Genomic DNA, 27575 nt, shown 5'->3' with positions numbered 1-27575 from the left:
AATGGAAACTTCTCTGTCCAGCCGCTCTCTCCTTAACCCCAGGAGCGGTCACAGTCTGAGAGGTTTTGCCTCCTGGGCAATGCTCGCTGCCAAGGGCATCTCAGCAAAAGGACCAATATTGATCGTTGAAAAGAATTAAAAAAAAAAAAAAATCCATTCCAGTAGAAAAATAATTTAATAAAGGGATAAGTTTCAAGAAAATATCTGTATAATAACAACATTATAAGTAAAATGTCCACAAAAATATACATGTCTAATGTGATTATACATAAGTTTTCCGACAGGTCCTGTTTTAAACTTGGTTCAGTCCATCTATGTTTTCATCTAGGAAAAACCTTCACTGCTATCAGACTTCCTGGGATATATCAGTTTGCACAATAGAATCATACAAGAAATGTTTTCCAACTCATTTTACGCTCATACAAAGAAACTTTAGAGTTGGCAACGGTCCAGAAGAGATCAGGTTATACCATATCATTAAAAAAAAAAAGTAAATACAAACAAAGAAAGCAAAAGTCAGCCACCTAAGGGACATTGTCAGGCAGAAACATCAGCCCTACAATACACACCACACTTAACACTGACAGCTGGAAAAGGAGGGGGATGAAGGAAAGATGGGTAAGAGAGAAGGGAAAACCCCAGGAGGAGGATTCCCAGGAGTCGTGGAACTGCTAAAGGAGGGGGCTATAGAGAGGCCAGGGAAAAACACACACGAAACCAATGTATTTCTAGAAACCAGACAATTTTTTTAACAGTAAGCTAATGGCAGTAAGATGAAAAGCAATCAGTTGAGAAGGTTTATCTCTTATTTTTCCAAATGGCTACTGGAGCTGTAGAAATAACAGGTCTGTCCCAAAAAGCCCTCACAAATAGTGCTAATTCAGCCGAACAGCTCCAAAACTGATGCACTTCCAGGAGAGAAAAATCTGGTTACAGAAATTGAAGGATGCAAGAGTACAGTAGAAAATAGGAGAGGACAGGAACGAGACACTGAAGAGGAGATGCCAAACAAGAGATCAGTTTTGTCAAAGGGAGATGAACACTGCAACAAAAAAACAAAACAAAAAGAACAGAACAAAAACCCATCCCATAGAAAGAAAATGGAAAATTGCTAAAGAAATAAAAGGACACACATTTTCCAAAAGATTTTTTGTTTTATAATCAAATTCTTTTTTTACATAGACAACTGAAACACACCAATATTTTGTGCGAAAAAATATTTTTAAATAAACTTTGCTCGTTCTTGATTTTTGTACATTCTGATATACATATGCAACAAGGTTTATGGCACTGTAACCAGGATCAAAATCATATAAAGGAACGAAATAATTGCTCTCATTTATCCTTTCTGAACCAAGCTGGCTGCCGTTGCACTATTAGACTTTAAAAATTATTATCTTATTATTAGTGGGCAGCCAACTCCAATTGGTTTGAACACTCAAAACAAACCCCAAATTATTATTGCACAAGAAGCCAGTGAAGGCATATGGCATAGAATGATCAAAGTCCCTTACTGTTAAAACCTTACACCCCAAAATAGAAAAATAGAACTGGAACATGAAACACGCCAAATAAACTTTTTTCTTTTCTTCTTTAGTTTGAGTCAGGAGTGTGAAAAGTGCCTTGCAGACTTTTTAAGCTGCTCCGATTTCCTTTGCATCGGTGAGCGTTTTGCTAGGTTATCTTTAGCAAAGCCTTTGCAGAACAAAGGCCCTTATGTTTCAGGGAGTTTTTTTTCTGCTTTGTTTTTGGCTGCTTCTGTTTCGTCTTCAACTTCGGTTTCTTCAGTCTATGAACCTGCACAGACTACTTAGCCATAAACTCTACAAGTAGCTAGAGAGGAGGGAAAAATAAAAAGGAAAAAGCCCAATGTTTCTTCTTATTATTTTGATTTTTAAAAGTACTCCTTTTGCTCCGAAGCCTCCCTGCTCTGCCGGCATCTGGGAAGGAAATCACAACAGCATCCCAAACATGGCGAAGTTCTTGGATCTTTTAAAAACCTTTCCTTACAAAAAAAGGTTTTTATTCACAAAAAGTTTGCCACAAAACCCCCCTTGAAAGCTAAAAAGAAAAACCCACAACCCACCCGTCACTGCCCCAAATCAGGTGAAGAATAGGTTAACCCCTTCATTGACCACCTCCTCACAGCTTCACCATCACACGACGGTCTCTACGCCGATCAACTTTGGTGTGAGGATTCGCGGTGTAACACCATTGTTTAGATCTTCTTCGAACTCCAGTAACTGCCCCATAAAGTTAAGGTTAGGGGAAATGATTGGTCGTTTGCCTTTCACAAATTTATAGGCATCCGTCATGGTCATGCGTGTGTGCTTCATTAAGTATGCGATAACTATGGTGGCAGATCGGGAGACACCAGCCTGGCAGTGGATGAGGAGACCTTTTCCACACTGATGAGCTTCCTCTGGAAATGAGAAAGAGAGGCGAAAGTAAGATTTTTGCCAGTTTGTAAATCAGAAAAAGCTCAGTACAATTAAGAGTAACTTAATGTGAAAAGTCCCTTTATTTGATTACAAGCACACCAGTGTCTCCTCCCCTTCCCCTCCAGCCCATCTTCCTTTGGGGTTTCAGAGTTACTGAATGTGAAACACACAGGCCAGCCTAACACTGAAAATCCTCAGGTCCGCTTTTATCTCTTTATTAGACGAACGGCACATCGAGAGATGCTGCTGCGCCGCTCACGTGCACTGCCAGGGAGCATTTATTTAGGAGGTCAAGGCCCATGACAAGGCAGCTCGGGCTCCACCTCCGTCACAACGCCGCATTACGTCGGCATCTCAACCTCCCCATCTCAACCTCCCCGTCGTTCAAAGCAGGACGCCACCTTTTCAAAAAACAGGTCTTTTCAGATTCAATTCATAACAATACATCTGTTTCAAAGCCCTATTCTTTGAGGCTTTTTACAAAGCTACTCTTGAAATGAGCTTCAACAGGGCACTCTGCTGTGGTGTCTCTGCAAAAGCAGGAGCTGGATCCAGTTTATACCTCACTGGTAAGAGACCTCAAATTCCGACTCCTCGCTTCCTGCATGTTTTGAATTGGTCACCTTCAGCGGTGTGAAAAAGGGATTTGCCATCCCTATCTCCTTGTGGTTCAAGCACAGCATTGCATTCTGCTGAATGCTATCCCTCCAGAGCTTCTCACTGGGAGCAGTGGGCAAAGGACGAGGTGGGGACGGAGGGAAACGTCAACAATCACGTGCTCTCCACCAAGATATATCACTTAGAGGGATGCGACCTGGGAAGGATTTAGGGAGGACGGAAGGCCCTGGAACCACAGGCTAATAGGACACAAGAAAGAGGAGAGTCACTACCATACCATCCTCATCTCCCCCAGCTTGCTTTTAAAACAGGAGATAAAGCTTTCAAGATGTGACATTTTATTCTTTTGTTTTAATCCGCAGGATGAGCAGGAATTTAGTCTGCAAGTTTTGGCATGAATCCAACCCCACCAAGAGTATGGCTCATCCTACCCCACATGTTCAACCTGTATTGTGAAAGCATAAATGAAGCAGACTTCCCTCTAGACATTTTTGCCAGTTAGTCTTTCAGAAAGCTGAAACTCTAACGCATTTTGACACACTTTCCCAGAGAGTTTCTGATGATTTCACTTCCTATGGCTTTAGTCTTAGCTAAACCTGGGTTTGGTTGTGGGGTTTTTTCAAGACATTTAAAGAAACATAGGCCAATGATCTGCTGTTTAAACATTTCCAAATCTTCTCAAATGCAATTTAAAGTTTACCCTGAGGAAGGGAAAGCTTTGACTAGTTACTTCCCCAGCTGGCTAAACTTGCTATGAAGAAAAACTCTCAACGGAAAAATATTTGTTTATTAAAAACAGAGACAGACCCTCAAGCTGTAATTATTAAAAAGGAAAGTAAATGGGGTTTTGAAAGACTTTCTAAACCTTTTCAGAACAAGGCTGCTTTCTCTGCCCTTGGTAAGATCATAAACCAAACACTATCTTTTAGTGGTTTCGAGAGCTCTAATCCTGCAGTTCATAGGGATGCTGGGTGCAGAGATCTCCCTCCCACCTCCAGAGGACCTCAGAGCTTTGCAGTTTCTTTACATAAGCTTAGCCTATTGCATCTCCTCATCTTGTTGAATTCAAAGTTTAAGGTTTTACTGGATTTCTTGACTCAGCTTTTTTTCCCAAAGGATCAAAGTGAGGTTCCCTCTTCCCTGCCCTCAGACAGGGCTTCCCTTCACCCAAAAAGAGGTGCTCACCTTCCCATGTGCATAGGAATGAGCAGTTTGGGGAGCTGACAGCACTACTGGTAGAGCCGGGGTTGAGTTAAGAACACTAGGGAAAATTTGGTTTTAAGTAGAGATCCTTTGGTCCTCTCCACTGTAGAGGACAAGCCCAAGGGCTCCAGACAGAAGTTCTCAGTGATAAGACTCATGCTTTAATGCCGCACTCCACCTGAACTGCAGTGTAAGCAGTGATTTGCCTTTTCACCTTCACTGAAGTAGCATGGCTACAGACAGCATGCATCAGCGCAGGATGACCCCCTGCCAACCCAACCACAGCCGGACTAGGCTGACGAGCTGTCTGCTTCAGAGCAGGCATATGGCAGGGGCACATGGGGTCAGAAGAATATGCTGAGCTTGGACCTCCTGCCCTGGGACCCAGTCCCACAACTGGGGCCCAATCCTTGCTGAGCCCGAGAGCACCTCCACAGAGCCAGCCCAAGCAGACTCGAGTTTCAGGAGCCGTGTACCCACACCCTGACTCGAGGGCCATAAACATTGATCATTTGAGGGCAGGGAGGAAGACAGCTCTGCACCCACTTCAGCATGGAAGCAGCTAAGGACCTACGCTGTGACACAGCACAGAACCACACTTCCTCTGTCTAGTCCTCCACCATCAAGGCTGATGTATGGGTAAAGAGATTAGCCCAACCTTGGCACAAGAAAATAAAATTATATGTCAGTGGTTCCCCCCAGCATATTTCAGAAAACCTGTTAGGACACATACTTGCGCTGGGGAAGCACAAGTGGACATTCACTACGCTGCAAAAGCTGCGCCCACAAGAGACATATAGAGGGGCAAGGGAAGGTCCTCAAAAGCTTTCAGTATCACATGCTGATGTCCTCACTGACCAGCCTTGCTTAAATAGGCCATCTGGCTTTAGCCTAGATGACCAACCAGAGCTGAATGCACCCCTAAACTTGGCTAAGTGCTGTACTGCGTGGATTGTAGCAAGGTTCAGAGCAACGTGGGTAACGTTGCTGGGTCATTTCTTCAGCAACCTCCCCAACAAGCTGCATGTTTGTGGTGAACTCTCTCACACAGCCTAGAGGGTTTAGGGGCTTATTAATACAAGTTTGCATCACAATCCAGTCATCCACACATACGCTCTGAAGTTACAAATCTAATGGTAGAACAAGCAAAGTGTGAAAGTTCATCAGTTTTCTCATGAAATTAAGTTAGGAAAGACTCAGCCATCATTAAGTATACTTAGTATGAAAAATTGGCTAGAAGCCACTGTGGAAAGTAGGAACGCAAAGGAATCAAGAAGAGGGGATGACAAAAGTCTCAGTTTTCTGGGGTTTCCTGAATTTGTAAACCTGGAGGCAGGCATCACTATCAATGTATAAAAATTGTACCCCCAGGCTACTTAACTGGATACACCAGAGATGAGAATGAGTAGAAACATGGACGCGCTCAGAATTTCTGACAACATAAACAGAAGTAAATATGGCATTACGCAGCCTTCAGGGTAGTTAGCAAAGCAAAAAATTCACTCTAGATTCTAACATCAGGTAAAAAAGACAAACACAGGAGTATTTCCAGTCAAGGGTAATTACCAATGAACTCAAAAGCCTCTTCAAAATACTGCCTGAGATTCTGCTTGTTGCTGTCAGTGGCCGGGAGCCGCTTGTAGTTGAACATGCCTTTCTCGTAATGGTACAGGGGCAGGTGGGTGGTCACATTGATTATGTAGCCTATGTTCATCCTCTGCATTTTCTCCAAGTCCTGAGCATCGTGCTCGTTTCCGAGGAAGAGGAAGGGCAGGATGGGGGTGAGCTCAGCATTCTCGATGTCTGGCGTGGTGGGGATGGACTGAGGTAGCGTGGGGGGCACGGCGGACGCGCCGCCCCCTCCTCCCCCCTCGGGGCACTCTTGCAGCTGGAGGGAGTTATCGCAGAGGTTTTCATGGTTCTGCTTGAAACCGCTGAGTCCTCCTGGGAAGAGAGACCAAGCAGATATTTTGGTTAGACACCCCAAGGTCGGCGACGCTTTGGACCCACCTTTCTTCAGAGCACGTGCTGGGGCCACCAGGACTGGAGCTGGCTCTATTGTCCCCACCACCGCTGTCACGGTGACCAATGCTGGGCATGACCGCCAGCGGCAAGGGTGGCATGAATCAGCAGCACACATTGTCCTCTCCACGAGGCTGACGGTGCCAAGGAACAGGCTTCACAGACAAACATGCCTCTGTGCAGCACCAGTGCGCTGTGGCTGCCTCACCTACAAGCCCGTGGGAGGCAGCAAAGGCTGGGGGGTGGGAGAGGGGAAGACAAAAGGCGTTTTTCCAAGACGGAAGACTTCGCCAAAACTACGAGCAAATGGGCTAGCAGCACACCAAAGCAGAGCAGCGAGACAGCTGGGACAGTCTTTTGGCTTTACCTGTCCACAGGCAGGAGCAGCCCTGCAGTGCATCCCCCCTATCCAACACCCGCGAGGAGGGGTGGGTGCAACTCATGCCAGCACCACTCCAGGGAACCCTACGTACGTGTTTGTACGGCTGAACAAAAGAAAACCATTCCTCGTAACCTAACAGCGACTGAGGTGCTCACTTAACATGTGGCCAACAGCTCTCCTTTTTCTGCCCCGGTTGCCTCAAAATATCTAGCAAGAGTTATTTTTAGGACATTAATATGGATAGGCAAATGGATCCAAAGCAGGAGGGAGAAGTCACTTTTTTGGCTCATGCCTCCCCTGGCTCTACTGCACATCTTGCTGGCTTTTTCAAGCAGCATTTCCCACCCCCCACCCCCCCCTTTTTTTTTTTTCAGGAGGGCGGCTCCGCAGAACTGGAGCAAGAAAAGCAGACCTTCTTTCTACACCTCATTCGGCAATTACATCAGCCCCAGGCTCCCCACCTGCCCGGTTTCCATAGCGATTACACAAAGCACACAATGACATCAGCTGGCATGACATCAGCTCTTTGAGCGCAAACAATACAAGAAGAACTACTTTGTGTAAGGCCTTTGGTAGGAGGCAGCGTTCCTGGGAGCCGCTGATGTAATGCTAACAGGTGGCTCCTCCAAAAGAAAAAGGCGGAAAGAGGAGAAATGCAATGATATATCCCCCCGCCTCGCCCACAAAAGCGCACGTTTATGTTGTACCAGGATACTTGGAGTCATGCACCACATCAAGACGGGCCAAGTGTTCAGATTCAACTGCACTTTGTTAAATGCAAGCCAAAAAAAAAAAAGCAAAAAACAAAAACCCAGGAGGGGGGAGACCTACGCTGAAGTTACTAGAAAGAGCTACACTAGCCAAAATAAATGCTGAATGTCACCATCCCAATAATGTTATTTTAAAAAAAAAGCAGAAAAGAGCTTATTTGTCTTCTCCATGCTCTTTCACAGTGATCTAGCAAAGGAAGATTTTAAAACAGAGCACAACACGCTGTCAGATGGGCTCTGGATCCCACACAAAGGGCTTCGATGCCTACGTCTTGAGTGCTGCAACTCCAAATGTCCATGCACCTGCCCACAGGGTAGGACCCACCCAGGGACCATCTCTGCGCCCTACAGAGTACTCAATGGGCATGAGGCACCCAGACTAGGTTACAACCAGCTGAGCCCCTCTAATACAAGTGCCCTTTTTAATGTCCAGATTTCTGTCCTTCACACGCTGCCAGTAACTCATTTTCCCAGAAATCCTTGAATTGCCCACAAAACACAGAGTATTACCCCCAGCTCAGAAGCATGCTAGTCTGTTTCTGCTGTTTACAGGACACAGAGAACACAGATCTGCCTTAAAGTTCTCTACTCGCGAGGCTGTTACGACAGGGGAACAGGACTGGAAGAAGAGCAAGGACAAAAATCTGAGCTCGACTGCCAACTGCACCACCTGGCCTTGACAGGGTCTGAAAAGTCTGCTCAGTCCAATCAAGAAAAACAAACACCACTATGGTCCCTAAGCTGGAGATGTTTGAAGTTTCATCCAAACCAACAGCCCCAGCCCAGAGTCTAGGCTAAAGGCTAAGCCCTGACCCACATTCCCATCCCTCTGCATAGGCAAGCAATCCATTCAGCTTAAATACTGCTGTTTAAACAATGACCAGAGCATGCTGGGATTCCCAAGAAAACCCCTAAAAGGTAAGCTGCTTTAGTGACTCCAGAGCCAACACTCATTTTCCACCTCTCCTGCAGCCTTCTGGGAGTAAAGTAAGCTGCCATAGGCAGAGGTAGGATCCCATTGCTTCATCACTCAGGTGCAGACACGCTGATGGTGTGGCAGAACCATCCTGCTTCACCAGCCAGCCACCCTGTAAGACACAGCAGAGCTGGAGAGTCTAAGGCGAGCTCTTTCCTCACCACCTCTGTCTTCCTCTCAGGGCCTCTGCCTGCCCTGTTGGCCAGAAGACACTGTTATTCCTGTTACCAGCTCTTCCTCAGCGTGAGCTTTGGTCCAGCAGATGAGAACAGGGAGGAGAGGACATTACATTGTGCAGAACTCTGTTATCACTGTACCTAGAAGAGATCAAGAGGTGCAGGGCAATCCCCACCACTCCAGCAGGAGCATCAGGCCAAAAGACAGGAAGACAACCCCAAATACACCATGCAGAAGATGCCCAAACAAGTGGAGTAGCCAAACATACAATAGCTTCACCCACTACTTCTTTCCTGACATTCACCAGTGCAGAAGTCACCTTTCCTAATGTCAGTCTACATCCTCCCTCCCCTTGCTCTCCTCCCTCATGCTGGTAGGGAATTAAAAAGTCAGTTCAAGCAATACTTAAAGTACCATAATCAAGCAATTCTCAGAGCAAACTTCCCTGAAACAAGACATTGCTGGGGAGAGGATTACTAACCTGAACTGGCTCAGACATGTGAGCAAGGGAGGACTAGACAAGAACACTAGTACCCAGAAGGATGCAGCAAAATGCACGAATTAACTGAACTCTAAAAGCCAACAGTAAAAGCTTAGCTTGGATCTGCACTGCCATACAAGTCATGCAGGTCCCAAAACAGGATCCAGACACCTCATGAGTGCTGTTCCCTTAATCCACTCTCACCATGCTCACCACACATGATCCTTGCTCCTAGCTAATTTATGAGGCACTAGGGTAATTTAAGTGGAGGTCATGCATGCATAATGCTCAGGTTTTTCTAAAGCTTGTGAGACTACTTCCCAAAAAAGGTCCAAGCAAGGTTCATTATGACCAGTCAGAAAGAGTCAAAGAGGGATGGACTTTCCACATGAAGGTAAATACAATGTACAAATTCAAATGCATCTGTATTCCTTTGTCGAGCAGCTGCTATTTCAGTATTTAAAATCTTCATGCAGTGGGGGAGAAGTGGTGGGAGAGAAGAGGCTGTACCGAGAGAGCAGGCCAACACATAGCTACTGCAAGCCTGATCTGATTCATTAAACTCAGCAAGGACCAAGACATATCACTGCTACTGACAGCAACTCTGGATCACGAGGAAGCTCAAGGTATGGATGCAGAGGCTCCACTCGTTGTTGTAACAGAAGCTGTTTTGTGGTTGAAGCTGCTCAAGCCTTCCCAAACCTGAGGCATGAAGGAAGTGTTACACAGGGCAATAATAGGGAGTGGGGAAGAGAAGCACAACCTGGCAGAAGCCTCTCACTAGCATAAAAATAAGCTGCACTTTAAAAGCAGCTTTTCAGCCACTATTTGCAATATGCAAAAAGCCTTCATCATATACAGGCAGCCTAAGCAGAGGCAATATAATATATCCACCAGGAAAAAAAACAGAGCATGCATAGCAGTGCAGCTTGAACAACAGCCGTGAAGCCTAGACTCAGCTGCATAGCCACCTTCAGCGACAAACCAAAATGCCAGCAGCTAGATAAGCCACCAATACTCACTTCTACAGAATGTCATGCTTGTAACCTGTCTCTTCTAGCTTTAAACATACCACATAGCTTTAATAACCAAAGTACAGCAAAAAGCCTGAACTGCCCAGCCAGTTTGACGCAGCCCACACATGGATGCAGAGAACATCCCAAGTGCTTTTGTGCACACTCTGCTCCCAACCTGCTGCCAGGCAGGCTTTCAGGGGGGCTGAACCTACCCAAATCTGAATGAAAATGGACATGCAAGGATGCCCAGCACACTGGGGAACCCAAGGTTTTTCTTCCTTGAGGAAATGAATCAATGAAGCAGGACCCTTCACGACTGATGGCCTCCCCTGCTATCTAGTGGAACCCAACAGAAGACCAAGGGCTCTTGCTCACCACTGATGCAAGAGCCAGATATTTTTGCACTTACCACTGCATGACATCTTCCAGCATCCTGCCCTGCCAGAACAGTTAGCGAGCGACAACAGACGTTGGATTGTTCGAGACCTCGAAACTTCTAGGAAGTTTCAAGTCAGCACCGTACATGCTCCAGCTATTCACACTTGTTTGTTCAAGTTCTTTGCAGCCATCTGCCCATAAACATCTCACTTTAATGCTCCTCAAAATCCCCCGCCGAGCAGCACCCGGGCAGCAGCTGCACACAGATTTCCCAGCTCTGAAGCCACCCAGGAGCCCAGGGCTTGCACCAGTGCTACAGGGCCAGGTGAGCAGCTGGACAGGAGCCAGAGCAGCTCTGAACAAATGAAAAGAAAAAAAAAAAGAAAAAAAAGGACAAGCAGCACGGTGCTTGCATAAAAATCATGCCAAACATGGTGGCTGTCATTTGCCACCAGAAGAGGGCAAATACAATGCAAAACAGGCACAAAAGTTATGGCAGGAACTAGGCAACCAACTTTTACAAGGGACCAAGACCTTGCAATAGAAACAATCATCTTCAAAGAAAGCAAGAAAAACAAACCTTACCTGCACCCATTTTATACAAGTGGGGGTTTTTGTTTGGTTGGTTGTTTTTTTAAGACCAGACTGAGAATTAAAGTACAAGGAGTACAGTAACACCTGCCCTCTTTCTCTGTGTCTTCTTTGGCACCTATTTTAACCATCACTGCTGCTCTATGGCTGTGTGACTATACACAAATTAGGATGTGGGTTTACAATATGTTTTGGTAGATTTGCAACATGTTTCCAGATAGGAAACAGGCTCTTACCCCACAGTAAAGGGAGTAAGTGACCTTGTTCCCTCCACAGGGAGTAGTGAGACAGTTACCGTGAAACACCCTCACCATAAAGCAATACCTTTGCATTACCTCATTGGTGTGGCTATACTTTGTTCTGAGCATGACAGGTACTGGGTGTTCCCGCTACAATTACAAACAGGAACATATTTTTATACATGACAGACTGCAGATGCGGGATCCACATTTAGACAGAACACGTGGTCCCGGGAGACAAACAGACCTTTTATACAGCTTTCAAAGCTGTCCAGGCGGATTTCTGGATCCGCTCATCCTCGATTACAATACCACAAAGCCATTGCAAAAAAATAGAACCAAAACACACATGCACATGCGCAACAAGAGGAGAAATCCCAGGCTGCTGTAAAGTATCGGCAGAAAAGATGTTCGGTCTGTAACTTCCCCTCCTCTGGAGTTGCTGGGCTCTCATGGGGGGAGCAGCAGAGAATCTGGCCATACTGGGGTTCTGGCCACTAAAAGCTTCACTTGCTCAGGAACGAAGCCAAGTTTTAAAACACCCACTCAGCATGTGCCCTGTCAGTACCGACATAGCAAACCGAGCTCCTGCAGCTGCGTTTGAGTGTGTTTAAGGTCAAAATGTTACAGCGAGCATTTGGGGCACAGGACAAAGATATTCAGACAATTGGTGCATATCTGTTTAAGATGACGCTTTGAATTTGTGCAAGTACAGCCTGTTCCTTTAAACCTGTGACCTCATTTATTTACATTACTGCAGAAAAGCACTGCCAGAAGCAACAGCTGATGACAGTCTCATGTATTTTTCCACTAAGACAACAATTAAACTGCTTCTGTGTTATTAATGAACAGATGACTTTGTGTCAAGTTGATTCAAAGTGCAGGATACCTCAAGGTTAAGCAAATGTGACTCCAGCATGTAAAAATAGAGGCCAGGTACTGCCCAGACACTTCATCCACCCAGTGCTGTGTCCTTCCTCAGCCTGGCAGGGGGGTCCAGGCCCCACAGCCACCCCCCTGCCATGCTGCCATCAGTGCCCAGAGGTCCTGCTGCAGGGTGGCAAGCTGGTGCTGAGCCACCACCGCTTTAATGCCAACATTTGGGCTGCTCCTGTACCATAGGCAGGGCATGCTATGGACTGCAGCACCACGCTCAAGCGAGATGCATTCACCTTTGAGCACTGTGCTTGCTTTTTTTCTCTACTGTCACTTATTCCTCCCCTTTGGCTCAGGCTACAGTCCCCACCGGCTTCAGTGGGTACATAGCATTGCTTTCCTTGGGCTAACCTTCACACAACAGGTTTACAGAGGGCTGAGGCTGGCTGAGCTTATTTGGAGGCAATGCCTTGTCCCCAGGTCACACATCTATATCAGGAGTGCTTTCCCATGCACGGTGAACCAGCGAGCTCCAGCACAGAAGCACCCCAGGGGATACCGCTCCCCTCTGACACAAGTATGGTCTTAGCAGCAAATCCATCACAGCTTGCTTTCTTCCACCAAAGAAAAAGGAGGTGTACAGGTTGAAGCAGAATTCAGCCAGTATAGGCAAAATCCACTCCTAGGATGTGGACAACCCTCCAGACCATCTCTTTATACCACTTACCAACACAGCCATGTCTGCGAAGTTTATGGCTGTGCACAAAGGATCTTACATCTGGGCCATAACCAAACCAAAGGCCCACTACCTTATCTCCAACGCCACCAGATGACATGGGAAGACGTAAAAGCAGGAGAAAAGCACCTAACTCTCTGTATTTCTTCTGCAGTACTACCCTCAAGCAGGGGTAGGTCTACTGGGTACCAAAGGCACTAGCAGGGAGGGTATGGAGGCACTGGGGGTGCATCCATAGAGCACAAGAGCTAAGACCACCTTGCAGTGGAAGATCTAGCCATCACACTTTCCCACAGCTGTTGCTGGCACCGTCTTAGCCATAGCAAAGATGGTTCTTGGTGCATACTGAGGAACACTCTCTGTTCATCCGTGAAGCACTGAAAGAAGGGATGCTCAAATTTCCTGAAGAACACAGGACAGCCACTTTCCTTGTCCAAGCAGGGCTCCACTTGCTGTGGCAAAGAACTGCGCTTCCCTTGCCTCTTCTAGAGCAACAGGGCTAATCCCAGCAGGTCACTGTAAGGATGTTCCTACTCTCCAAGACAGATGTCCTCCTCACCACAGCTGCTGCTGAGCAGCACTCCGGGCTTGCCCTCACTGCTGTAGGAAGTTTGACATGGTTGAAAATACAGTATTTGGCTCACACAGCGGGAAGCTGCGATGAGAAGGGCAACTTCCTTCTGTCAAAATGGGTGGGGACCTATCAGACCACGCTCACCCAGGTGACATTAGGAGTTACTCCTTTGATTTCAAGGAAATGGTGGGGGTTTTGTTTGCTTGGTTTTAAAACACTCGAGGGAGATTTATGTGATGTCAAGCCCCCAACAGAGGGGAACCCATCTTTCTGCAGTACAAGGAGACCACAGTGACACCAGGACTGCTTTACACATTACCATTCCTGCTGTTAAAGAAGGGGAGGAAATAAAAAAAATCCATCCTTTTGCAACATAAGTATCCACATTTACCTCAACAACCCGTATTGCCCCCGTTTTCCAAAAAAATCAAAGGCCTAACTGAAAGTTTTTCTACTTCTATTGCTACTAGCAAGTAGAAGAGGTCTGGCCTTCTGGTCCTGCAAGCGTATTTCTCACCTGTCTGAAGGAGGTTCAAAAGACCTATTGCAGGGTTCCTTTCCCTGTTGCCCACACAGCATTCAGCATCAGCCTTGCCGCAAAAGATTAAGCTTTAAACAAACATAAAGTAAAAGTAAACATAGTTCACAAAGAACAGCTTCCACCTCGATACACTCAATCTAATCTAGTCTATCCCTCTAATCAAGCTGCCAACGGCACTTCAAAAAAAGGCAAAACCCTGCATTCTGAAGAACTTGCAAGGTCAGGTTTTTTCCATGTGGGAACTATCCCAAGAGGTCTGTTTGTACACAAATTCCTTGACACAACTACTTTGAGGTCCCTTTAGAAGTCAAGAGTGTGACACCGGATAAAGAGGAAAGGTTTCCCCTCAGCATCGAGGCATGCGCGCGCGTTTGCATGTTGTTTCTAATTTCATCTTCCTACGGCTCACGCCCCTCGCCACAGCACATCCTCCGCCACTGGCCTCTGCAGTCCCTGGTCTCATCTGCTTTTATTTTGTACTTGGACACCAGGCACAGCGCAGCTGGCTGTCCGAGGGAGGCAGGAGAGAGGTCACTGGAAACCCCTTCCCCTGCCAGGCTGTGCCAGAGATGCTGGCTGGACCAAGCTCCACTCTCAGCTCCTCCAAACCCACCCCTGCCTGCTCGCAACCACAGTCACCCCCAGTGCCTCCCACACCTCAACACATGACTTGCTGCTTTCCACCAGCAGGTCTCACCCCTCTGCTTTTCTTCTTCTGAGGACCACTAGATCATCCAAATTGGTTCCAATTAGAAACAAACAATTTTTTAATTTTTTTTTTTTAACCTGCCACTAGGGAACCTTTCTTGGGTTTTTGGTTTTTTTGTGGGTTTTGGGGGTTTTTTTTTTGTCTTAAAGTTAGCTTTTTCTTCGGACCCTAAGTTTCGGATCCAGGCCACCCATGCAAATCCCACACATCCCTTCCCTACCTTACTCGCCAGCTTTTCCAAGAGAGACCACTAACTTCGGGACTACTCACCAGCCTGTCCAGAAGCTGCTGTGAATACTTCCAGATCACATCTCTGAATTCAAGACAGTGGTTCCAGCTTGTAACTGGAAATCCCCCTATACTGAGTGAATGCAGAGTCTGCTCATTTGAAAGAGAGAAAAAAAAAAGGGGGGGGGTATTCAAAGGAAAATAAGCCACATGGCAGCGTCCTTCAAAGCATGGTGTTATCCTTGGGGAGCGGTCAGGAAGGTGAAAGAGAAGGCCTGCTCTCAATTTTGGTACAAGGATTAAGCTATAGGAGAATGTAATTAGGAACAAGACAAGAAACCCCACATCCCAAACACACTATGGTGACAATTCTGCAGCCACAGACTAGGATTGGACTTACCCTCCCTGGAGGGCAAGCGTTTATAGCAGAAACTCAAAATTAGACACATTACAACTTCTCATAGCAAAAGTATGCGTTCCCATGGGGATGTAGGCTAACATGAAGTCCAATTAAATAATCACTGGAAATGTCAGCGTAAACCCTGAAGGAATACATACTTCTACTGTGAAATGCTCCCACTGGAAATCATATTAACAAAAAGGTCATCAAGAAATGCTGAAGCTATGTACAAACGAGGCAGGGGAAGTGAGGGGGGAGGGAACAGAAACTATTTTAATGCAATAAAGATACCACAAATGGTTTTATATTGACAAAGAGCTATGAGTCTGTTTTCACAGACAGAGGTAGAGCAGACCAGATTTCCCCAAAACACCAGGTATGGTTTGGTTTGGTTTTTAACCTATTACCAAGTCTCTCCCTCCCCATCACCATGTGCATCCCTCAAGCAACTGGCCCGCTTGGCCCGCAGGCAGCTGGCGGCCGGTGCGATCACACATGAGCGCAACGCAGAGTGCTTTGGCTCAGCACGTCTGAAGAGGGAGAAGGGTCCCAGCACTGTGTCAGACATCTGTAATCCTGGATGCGTAGGAGTGGACATTTCTGTTTAATTCACATGTTTTAGAGAACACTGACATTTTCATGCTTCAGCCATCCATTTATTCACTTTACCCTTTTAAGGGCAACCTCCTCAGGACAGCTTCTTTCTAACGACAGAGCAGGCTGCTTTGTTTCTCCCAAGGATGAACACGGGTTCTTTTCCAGCCCAAACCACTGCTCCTCCACATCAGAAACCCCAGTAATATTTGCATTAATATGAAAGGAAAACAGGCTGCTGATAAAACACCAGAGTTCAGGAATGCCACCAATTCCTGCTGGATCTAAACTCTTTTTAAAGTGAAGAGTTTCTATCCTTTTTGCTAGAAATACTGGCTCTGGTTTGACACTTTCCAGCAAAGTATTTCAAAGCACATGAGGAAAGCCCATAGAAAATAAAGGGTGCTGTCTGACACATCCCCATGCCACACTGTCCAAAAATAAAAGCAGCAAACTACTGAAACTAGCATGGTGCAAGCCATGTGTCAGCCCACCCTGACACAAACTTCAGGGCCAGCCCTGCCAGCACTTAAATCCCAATCCTAATGGTCAGGGAGGCAAGGCTAGACCTTAAAAACCCCAAAGGGCAAGAAAAAGTAGACCCAGTTTGCATCCATATACTCCAGAGTCGAGGGAAGTAAAAAAAGAAGGGGGGGAAGACATATTTACAGATAAATAGCAATCAAACAAGGAATTTCTTCAGCCAGATCAAAACCAACCTGGATCTCCTTGTCTCCAAGCAGAGTTAACACTAATGTTTCCCAGGAAGCATAAGGACTGTGTTATCCTTCAAGAGATATGTCATGCTGCCTTGCAGGACTAACACAAACACCTATGAACCTAATATTAACCTCATGTTAAACGATCACCTTAAGTGGTTTTGTACCGAAAATATGCCACAAATTCTAAGTGGCAGCAAAAGGCTTATTCTTAGTTTCCATCGACTGAACAGCCAGTCTCCCATTATCTTAGCAGAGACCATGAAGAGTTAGAGCCCATCACCAACACAGTACAGGTCAATTGCTCTTAACAGCTTTTGCTTTAAAACATCATTGGTCAACTGCTTATGTAAGGCTTAATACCACACTTTGGCATACTAAACTTGAGACAACCTATTCAACTGATATGACAGAAGCTTGCAAGTTATCTTCTATTTTCCAAATCTCTTTAAGTGATTGTAAAAAAAATAATAAAATATATATCATAATAATTCATGTGTGGACAAGTAGTAACATTTGTTCTTTTTATTACCTTTAATTAGAAGCAGTTCTTCTCTGTTGTAGTGAATCAAGTGGGAATTAACCCAGGCACACTGTAGACTTTTTAAAGCTAGAGCACAGTAAAATAATTGGAACTAACGTGTTCATGTCACTTTATTATTATTATTATGCTCTTAATTTATTTTTTTCCAATTTCCTCCTTCAAAGCCATTATCTTGGAAACAAAGTGATGCATATGTGCAAAGCAGCATCTAACCCTAGTGGGAGCAGTGGCTCCAAGCCCTCCCACCCATGGAGCACATTCACGTCCCCCCAGCAGCAGGTGATGACAGATTTACAGTCACTCTGTGCTAACCCCAGATCCCTCCGGTTGGGACAGCCCCGTGCAGGGACACACAGACTGGCTGGACCCCAGCCAAGGGAGCTGTGGGTGTAATTGAGCTAGACAAGGCTAGCATTGCCCCAAGCAGCAGCAATCAGAGGCTCGTTCCTTCAGGACAAGAGGGACTAGGTGGCACCCAGACCTACAGGGTCCCAGTTGCTCCCCACAGACCTGCTGGCTCAGGTCTTTCTTGCACATAGTCTCCTGGGACATGCTCTTAGGGGCACCACTAAGAACAAGTGCCAGGAGACCAAAAGCTTGTGCCCCTTCTGGATCTTGGTCTCTTCACTGGGAGCAGAGCTTTCCTTTAAAAAGGAGGCAACCTGCTCACCCAAGCAGAGAAAGACACAAAAACAAACCTTGAATTTTTAGAAGAACAAAAACCACCTAGAGGCAAATCAAAGCCTACAGTTTATCACTTAGCCAGAACACACTGTAAAGGGAAGAGGGGAAGGGAGTGCTCCTAACTTTCTGCAACAGGCAGCTATGTTGTTCCAGGGCACCACCGCCACGGTGGATGAACCTGGGTCAACCACACTTAATACCGATGGCAACAAGAGAGATGAGCTCAGTGTTATAAACAGTGCAAAGGACAGAAAAATAGAACCCAGACAGATTAAAATTACTTGTCCAAGGCCTTACAGCAAGTCTGTTGTGTGTGCTTAGTCACAGAGCAAGACGATAACCATCGCAGAGCCTTGGCCAGAGCTCCCCTGGCCCCGAGACTGCCCTGCTATCTAGGCACAGTTCCCTCTCTAGCCAGATTACCCACTTTCTGCCCCACATGGGAGAGACTTATTTCTCCCATCTCCCCACCTCTCCTTCAAGCCCTAAAATGCTGCTGTGCAGTTCCAGAAGCAGGTCAGAGACCACCTTCTGGAGGGACACATGCTCCCATGGAACCAACACCTTTCAAAGCAGGGAAAGACACAACAAAACCAACCTCCAGTGGGCTGAGATGCTTCCAGACACGAGGTTGCCTTGATCACAGATGTTACTTGAAGCAAAGAGTTTCCTGTACTAAAAAGTCACAAGGCATTAAAAAACCGAATCAACCAACCCCGCAGCTTCACTACTGAAGCACAGAATATCAACTGGCCACCCCACACAGAGACCACGAGCCCGCTGGGACTTTCCAGCTGCAGAAATAACCCTGCTGAACCCCTCCGTGGCTCCTGCTCACAGCCACCCCCTGTTCTGCCTCCACACAGCATGCGTTGAGAGGCACAGCCAGGACCGGTGGCCAAACCCAAAGGCACTGGTGTACATGTGAGCTTTACCACCATAACCATCAACATTCACTGGATCAAGACCAGGTAAAAGTCCTGCCGGCTGAAGCAAGTGCAACACGCAAGACAGCACCTTTACCCAGCCTCCTCTCAACGGTACTCTTTGCCAGCTCTTGACTTTTAGGCGAGCAGGGGAAAGGTGACATCCATGATATCTGTCACACTTCTTTAAGCCCCAGCTTACCAAACACCTCTGTAATAACAAGAACTTCAAAAAAAGTTTAACTTCTACAGCACAGAGGTGTTTAAAAAAAAAAATATGCTGAAGACAGATTCAGGTGACTACCTAGAAACAAAGCTCCAGGCAAACAACTGCTCGCTATAGTTCAGGTCAGCCTTGTGATTTTTGCAGCCAGCACTCTCCCAGGCCCACCAGAGACTTCCCAACAAGGCCAAGGCACCACACATAATCTTATCTCACATGCAAAGGGACAATGCATTAGGTCATCTTCACAGATTACCGTAATCTATTTCTTTAAACAGAGCGAATTCTATAGCCCTGCAAGCCCATGATGAATATTTGAGAAATATTTCCCTCCTGGTTGGCTGGTTAACATGCAAAACAGACAAATGTTAAGACTGTGTGCATGCTGCTCCTACTTATGGCATTTCTTCACTTTAGAGTTGCTTACATAAATAAAAAACTAATTATAACATGGCTTTTCACAGTGTAAAGAAAGAGTCATAGCCTAAAGACAAGTAGCTGATCCCCCATTTCAAATGCATGATAAAGCCTAGGTAATCTCACTAAAAACTTCTGTGCTCCTTAGTGTAGTAAAAACATTGGCTGCTGCTTTGGAAGGAAAACAACTGCTGTATAGGGTTAAAAAAAAAAAAGTCCATCTGTATTAACATCCAAACACCACTCAAATCTCAAATACAGCTACTCATTTACCCTGAGCCTCTCAAAAAGGCTGTGCTCACCTTAAGACTAAAAAGCCAGAAGACACACCAGCAAGCAACTCTATAAAGATTTTACTAGTAGATTGTCCGCCTCCAGCAGGGTAAGAGTAAGGGCAGCACATGAGGCATTCAGCTAATTATAACCCAATGTCTACCTACCAGGAACACTGCAGGGGATGTCCCCCTAGTTTAAACAGAACTGGAACCAGATTTTTCTTTACAAGCATCAGAGATATTTGCCTAATATAACAGTTTGCTTCTTGACTCTTAGTTTTGTTTCCAAGGGTATGAGAAGCTGGAGAACTTAAAAAAAAAATATTCTTCCTGTTCCTCTATTTGCAAAAGAATGTCATTGCCCTCTTCCCCCCCAAGGACAGTTAAAATGTGACAGGCACTGTGCAAGCCAGCCCTTTGAGTGCTCAGATGCCATCATCTGGGACGAAATGCTACACTTTCCATTACTGTTGAACAGGCAAAGTTTAGAGGTACACTCCTTTGGAGAAGCATCCCCTATAAGTACAGAAAAGACTGTGGCCTCCAACCACACTATTGCCCCAATTTATCTATATGCAAAAGGTACAGACACACACAACCAATTCTCAAGTGTTAAGGCCAATAAGCTTATCTATTCCAGTGAAGAAAAAGATACCTTTTTAAGCTCCAGTAATCAGAGTCTGAAAACTGACGGTAAAATCTCAACCCTAATAGAGCCAGCAGAAGTGGTTTTTTCCCCAGTGGCTGATGGGGCCAGATTTCCTCTGCAGCCCAGAGGGAACACACTTCAGTTTTAAACACATTGGACACTTCACACACATTACTTAACACTTAAAAATACACATTTCCCTATTACAACCATGACTTAATAATTATTCAGTGGAGATCTCTGGTGGAAATAAGTGCCAGGCACGTGTTCTGTGGGTCAGCTGGATTTGTTGACGATTGCGTCAAGTTTTACTCTCAAATACACTTGTGCAGTGTAATCCAATTAGGGTTTAAAGTAACACTGACATTGTTAAATTATATAATTAATAATAATAATTAATAATGTACTTGCAACAGATTATGACCAGATCAGGTATTCCAAAGGCAGTTGATCAGTATTTTACATGAACGTGGGACAACATAAACTAGGCACTTATTCCTTTTATAGGTGTCTCGGTCCCTCTGTAGTTGTTTCAACTTTGCTGATATGCAACTTCAGTGTGGTAGGAGATCTGAAGCTATTCTTAGACTGTGGCAGAAAGCACGAAGTGGTTTGCTGGCAAGTCTTATACTCCCTGCTATAATGAGAGCGAGTCACTTCATTTATTACCCTGTTAGATGAGCCATGAGAACACTGAGAGCCAGAGCATGTATAAGCTCCTCAAACCAGGAACAAGAACAGAGAAGCAACCAGTTGTTATCACTACCAGCCAGTTCCTCCCCATCCCCCTTGGAGCAGTCCAGCCAACAGTTGAGAGCATGCAGGGGGTTGTGGGGAGGGGAATTATTTACCAAATTACCTTTTGCACCTCTGCTTTCAAATTTGGTGTTTCCCTGCAGGCAAACACAGAAGGCTTCAAAAACAAAACACAAGACTTCAGCAGGTTCACAAGGCTCCTGCTGCTGGGGCTCAAAGGCAGAGGAGGAAGGGCAGGATGAAGACAACACTGCTAGACACCAGCCAGGGAGACAAAGGCAACTCCTCTTGTGTTAAAAGCTGTTGAAATGTGTTGGCACAGATGCTTCAATTTTTCATTTTTGTTTCATTTGTAGATTTAATTTAACTTGGAAAAGAGACGCTCAACTCCAAACCTAAACATTTAATTCTGGGTAAAATAGTATTTTTCATCTGAATGCAAATGAATTTCCCACTTCCTATTTTTAGGTCCCAGTAGCAAACTCAAGCACACAAACCCCCAAGACTCCAGGCCACTTTTGCTATGAGCTGAGGTGCTCAGGGAAGGCAGACGTGCCTTGCTGCCATTGGGTTTGCAGGAGGGAAAGGGGCACAACCCCACCAAGGAGGGCTGGGGCTGCTGAGCCAGCCCAGGGCTGCACCGCCATGCTCTCCCCTCCCCAAATTCAGCAACAGCTTTGCCATTGGCCTCAAGTGGAAGGGATGCTGGGCTCACATCACTGGTTTTTCAACCTCTCCTTCCCGATGCTAAGCAAAAAAAAAAACAAAAAAAAAACCACAAACAACAAACAAACAAAAAACAACATCCACAAAAAGGGAGGCCCCTTTAAGTTTCAGTAAGCATGAAATACCATGGTTAGTATGAAGGTGTGTGGGTGCTGGGGGGAAACATGACTTCCTCCTATTTTGCATATAGACTGAGCAGCAGCTTCAGCCCTGACAGCCTAGGCTGCTAGAGTCTGTGTAGCAGCACTGTGAAGTACTTTTTTTTTTTCCAAAATAGGGGGTTTATGCCTGTCTCAAGTGCTGTTGTGCCTTGTGAACAAAGAAATAAGCAAATCTTTGCTTCTAAAGAGCTTAAATCAAAATTATGCAAATGTTATATTCATGACCAAAAAAAAAGCTCCATGTTAAAGGAAGCAGCAAAGAGAGGCATGGGTAGAAAAGGAGGAACAGAGGTCTTGAAATCCCCCCATACCACAGCATTCACAAAACCCCAAGGTTCTCATCACAGTGCTAGTTTATATATTGGTCTGCTACATTAAAAATAAATCAGGCCACTCTTTTTAATTTGAGCCTAATAAGGTCCCCCATACATACATTTATCTATAGATCACAGCCTGGCCTTTGGAAACGGCACAGAGTTTCTCCACTGCTTAAAAAGAGTCGGGCACCTAAAACCTAAATGCACGCAGGGCCACGTCACTACCCCGGCACACCGTGAGCCAAAGCTGTAACTCAACCCTCGGCTTTGCCGATCGGATTCGCCCCACAACGTGACACCGTGCCACGAAAACGGCAACGGGGCCACGGGCTGACAGGCAGCACCAAAAATGGAGAAGGTGGCACCGGATCAGGGGGACATAAACTTGGACAGCCAGGCTAGCAACCAGTGTTTGCAAACACAACACCAGGGATCAGATGGGGCGGCAATAAATTAGGACCAGACTGCAGCGAGCAAAAGAAATCGCTCGAAATAACAGACAGAGGCAAAAAGGGCTCCCCAGCTACCCCCAGTTTCATTTTGGTGCCTGAACCCAGGGGCTCACGCCAGCTCCCAGGCTGCTGTAGCATGATGGAAACAATGCTATCTGACAAGTGAAACTAAATAACGAGCACTTCCAGCACCACTCCTCCGGCTCAGAAACTTAACCACAGCCTTTCTAAATGCTGCTTTATCCTACGCTCAACTCCATTTGACCCCAGTTTGAGCCCCACTTCAAAGGGGGGCAGGAGAGTTAAGGTGATGGGGCGAGCTCCTCGCTACACACTTCCTCAGGTGAGGTCTGCTCTGGCCCAGCCAATCACTACATCCAAAAAGCAAAGAATTTGGGCTTCCTCTGTCTTCTAGCATGCTTCCAGGACAACTTGGGGAGGGGATTTCTGCTAAGCAAGGTCTTCAAGGCAGATGCTAATGGTTCTCAGTGGCTGAAAACCAAAAATGGCCCGAGCAATCCTGCAAGCGCTCTGTTAAACCCAGCGCAGTGCCCAGGGGCAGCAACCAGCCTTGGAAGGTGAGAGCAGGGGCTGCCCACAACCTGCCGGTGGGGCCCGACAGCTCGGTGCTGCCCAACTACAGCTACGCAGCTCCACCTCAGCCAGGATCTTACCTCAGGTACTGAAAAACTGCCAGTCTGAGGGCCACAGAAGCTTCAGTGTTTTCAGAGAAACAGAGGAAAAACACCTTCAACATCCCACTTTTCTAAGGATAGGAAGGCTTGCAGACTACAGCCATGTATCTAGTTGCGGGGGTTGTATGACAGAATGATTACCACCAGAAATGCAGGACTTCAGTGGTAACCTCACTCTGCAAAGCACCTCCTCTCCCTCTTTTACAGATGAAGGGCACCATTGTGACCTGAAAGACTCGATAAAAGCATACTGGGAACCTGTAGCAAGTATCGAAGCAAGCCCAGCATGACCATACACTTGCCTGGAGCAAGGAGAAAGTTCAGTGCAATTTTAAGCTTCCACAAGATACACCTACAGAGGAGTATCTCACAGGACACTTCGCTCCTATAAAGCATGAAACTAAGCAGAGGAGAGAGGATAAACTATCAGCCTAATCCATTCTCCTGCCACATTGTGCAGGTTGGAAGTAGTAAGCTGTACAGAAAAATTAAGTGAATTAAATACATACAGTATAAGCTAAGCAACAATTCCTTCCCTGGTTTCTCCTTCCACGGTTTCTCAGTGCCACAGCCAGTGTCTGACAACCATGCCTCTGAATGGCACAAACATCCAGGGTAAAGCAGATTCAATCTGGAAGGCTGCATTGTTATAAATAGGAGCTACAGAATGAAGTGAAGAAATAGAAGCGTCCTTGGATGCTGCCTTAATTGGTGGGGCTCATTTCCCCCAAAGCATTAAGGGATAGACCAAACAACACGTTAAAACAGGAACCTGTACAGAAAGCATAGGTAAATGTAAATGCAACACTTTCAGATCACTTTTGGAACAAAGTATCTCCCTCTTTCCATTATTCTGATCCCATACCACCAAAACAAGGCTTGATTGCTCCTCAAGTTTTGCTGACTGGTCCATGATGCAATGCCTCAGACCAAGTGGCCTCTGTCATCTTTCCTCCTCCCTCCTTCTACTCTCCCACTGCCCCCTTCCAGCACCTATGAGTTCAGTTTTACATGGACCAAAATAAGGCTGCTAAGTAAAGGTCAGTCTGATGAGCTAAAAGAGAAGTATACCCTCCCGGACCTCTGCCCCTTGGGCTATAAATACTCGGAGCAAGCACTGGGGGAAATTCTTTGTCTGCACAGACAGACACCAGGAAGCACGTTTCCTCCTCCTTCCAGTTCCCACCCCCTCTGCTACTCAAGGACAACAGTCAGAGAAAAGCAAGCATCTCCATGCTACCAGCTCCATGATCTGTCCACAGAAGGCATTTGCTTTGCCACTGGTGACTCGAGGTATGCAGGCCTTCCTAGAGATAAACGGACGCTTTCACAGTTCAACCATCAGCAAGGCTGACACCAGAGTACACACGCTGCAAAGCAAGCCATGAGACTACGTGTGGGCAAAGAGGAGGATTACCTTTTAGGACTAGGGGTTCCTTGCCTTCTCGCTTGAGCGACTCCAGCACTATGTGGAGTGGCTGGGAAGGCATTACTCTGCTTGGCTCATTGGTATTCTCATCATAAACTATGATTTCTTTGGAAAAGATCCTCTTGAAGGAGTCCTTGCCTTCCCGGCAGGAGATCAAGTCCAAGACGGTGATCTTGCCCTGCTGGAGCCTTCTCCGGCTGATCTTGTCAGAACAGTTAATGTGGACAGCCCCTTGAATGTGGCTCTTATTATACTCCATGAATGGCCTGCAGTCAATGATGACAGGCCCTTGGTTCTGTTGGTGGCTCTTGCTGCATTTGGTCATCTTCTTCGCCAGATCATTGGGGTAAATGATCTTGATGCTAGCGAGTTGCTTGGTGGTGCCTGAGACCGGGCTCCCCACTCCGCCCAGCGGGCTCAAGCTGCCGGCATTCTCATTGCTGTTGACCATTTGGTTGGCAGGGCAGGCAGTGGAGGCTCCGGCGTTAGCGCTGCTGGTGCTCGCTTGAGTTTGGGCCTGAGTGTCCTTGTCGTACGTTGCCACAGTGCAGCAACTGGCACTGCTGCATCCACAACTCAGGGAGCGTGCAGAGCCGTTAGATGAGGGCATATACGTGAGATTAGCAGTCTTTAGGGACACGACAGCTGTGCCGAGCAGACTGGAGTGGCTCTCACTGGCAGAAGAGGCAGATTCAAGATAGCTAGAGTCTAAACAAAGGTTGAGATCCTGAGGTCTCACTGGCCTTGAAAGTGCCACTACTACCCTGTCGTCTAAAGGAGATGGAGGCATGAGGAGGCTGAGTACTAGCAAGTTAAGAAGAACTCAAGATCACCCTGCAAAAGAAAAAAGGGAGGGGGAATGGGAAGAAGAAAAAGGTGATGAAAACAGATCATGAAATCACATAAGCCTACAGATACAGCAACTTACTTTGCTGACACCCATTATCCACAGCTAACAACCCAACAACCCCTTCTGACAGTTACCAGCTCACAGTAGTTGCTAAAAAACCTTTTCCAATCCTGCAGCGAATACTTCAGCTATCTGCACGTGTGCACATGGCACGCAGAATACACGCGACGAGCCTGGACTGAGCAGCTACACCCAGGAGGAGGCATTTGTCTACATGCAGATGGTGCTGAGCTATTCTGAAACCCCAGGCTGCAAGGAATGCAACTGATAAAGACAGAGAGGCACGTTCTCTTGTTCCCACTGCTTACTGCAAGGGAAGCAACTACTGGGCTGACTCTACTACTGGGAGGAACACACGGGAGCTGAATGTGTCAGTAGCAACATGCAACTTTTCCAGCAAGCTGGAAGAAAATTAGCTTGTGAATATATTGTCTGATATGGACACAAACTTGAACACAGACAGCTAAACAAAAAACACCCAGGAGAAAAAAAACAGGAAAATTAGGTTCTGGAGACCTTTACAAAAAGCAAGCGTGCGCCTTGCGCTTCCATCCCCCTGTTAGAGGTTAGTCCAGCCCCAGTTAAGTCCCCAGCTCCAGGCCCAGGAAGGCTGCTGATCTCCAGCAGTCCCAGAGGCAGAAGTTCCCTCCTCCCCAGCACATTTCACAGCTTCTAGAAAGAGGGGTCCCCTCTACTCCAGCCAAGGTCACAGCCTGCACAACCTCTGCCTTGCCACTTGCTAAGGGGCAGCACGCAGGATTAGAACCCCGCACACACACCTTCCGCTCGGAAGGGAAGGAAGACAACAAGAGCAAAACCACCTAAGAAAGCCCAGACAGTGCCTCCCCGTCCCCAGCAACTTTTGGGGCAGCTGCGGCTCTCGCTGGAAGACACAGCCTAGCAGCAACTTCACCAACTCCACCAATTCCCCAAAAGCGGGCGAGTGCTTGCAACACCGGTTCGCCTCCCCATCCAGCTCTGCACCGGGCCCGTTAATAAAGGGGCACGGAGATGCCCCATCCCAAAAAGCGAGTCCTCCTCCTCCCGGGGCGGCCCAGAGGACGCTGCCACCCCCTCATTCCCCCCCCCCCCCCCCCCCCCCGCCAGCAGCCACCGCTTTACGGAGCAAACCCGCGGGCACCTCCGGAGCAAGCCAAGGTGCCGCGACCCACCCGCCCGGGGGACGGCGGAGGGGCCTGGCGGCGGCAGCGGCTCAGCCGGGAGGTTTTCCAGCCCGTTCTTGTTTTCCCAAACCTCCCCTCGCCCTTTTCGCCGTTTGGAAAAAGGATAAACGAGCCCTGAGCGCGTCCGCCTGATGCAATTTAAAAATAAATAACAGTAGTAAAATTAAATAAACGAGGGAGACAACCCAGCTCCCCTAGCCAGGGACGCGGGAAACAAGAAAGAAGCTCAGGAGAAGTGGGAAACTGAAGTTTTACCCCCAAGCGCAGGGACCCAGGGCCGCCGCCGCCACCCGCGCGGCGAGCCGCGGCGAGCCGAGCCGAGCCGGGCCGGTGCTCCCCCGCCGCCGCAGCCCTGCCCGGGCTCCCGCGGCCCCCGCGGCCCGCTCCGCTCCGCTCCCCCGCACTCACCGGCGCGGCGCGCTCCGGCCCGGTGCGTCGCGGCGGCCGCCGCCGCTGCCTCTCGCGCCCGCTGCCCCGCGCGCCGCCCGCCCCGCGTCCCGCGCGCCGCCCGCACCATCCTCGTTACTTTCTCTTTTGCTACCGCGTAAATGTACGG

The 27575-nt window shown here is 47.0% G+C and overlaps 1 protein-coding gene across 1 annotated transcript; it reads right to left on the bottom strand.

The window, feature by feature from the left end:
- On the bottom strand, window positions 1-27575 carry DUSP10 (dual specificity phosphatase 10). Its single transcript, XM_075042594.1, has 4 exons — window positions 27428-27575; window positions 24914-25759; window positions 5829-6206; window positions 1-2422 (listed from the first exon to the last, which is right to left on the bottom strand). Exons 2-4 carry the CDS (start codon window positions 25713-25715, stop codon window positions 2157-2159), a joined length of 1446 nt encoding a protein of 481 aa, XP_074898695.1. The 5' UTR covers window positions 25716-25759; window positions 27428-27575; the 3' UTR covers window positions 1-2156.

Source organism: Buteo buteo, chromosome 12 (genome assembly GCF_964188355.1).
Source record: "Buteo buteo chromosome 12, bButBut1.hap1.1, whole genome shotgun sequence".
NCBI lineage: Eukaryota > Metazoa > Chordata > Aves > Accipitriformes > Accipitridae > Buteo > Buteo buteo.
The sequence above is the reverse complement of the archived record's forward strand: the minus strand, read 5'-3'. Positions and strand labels throughout refer to the sequence as shown.

Coding starts and splice junctions, on each gene's coding strand:
- DUSP10 (XM_075042594.1), bottom strand. CDS start 25,715: ATGCCTCCATCTCCTTTAGACGACAGGGTAGTAGTGGCACTTTCAAGG. Junction 6,207..24,913: donor GGAACCCCTAGTCCTAAAAG/GTAATCCTCCTC, acceptor CTCTCTTCCCAG/GAGGACTCAGCGGTTTCAAG. Junction 2,423..5,828: donor AGAGGCTTTTGAGTTCATTG/GTAATTACCCTT, acceptor TCTCATTTCCAG/AGGAAGCTCATCAGTGTGGA.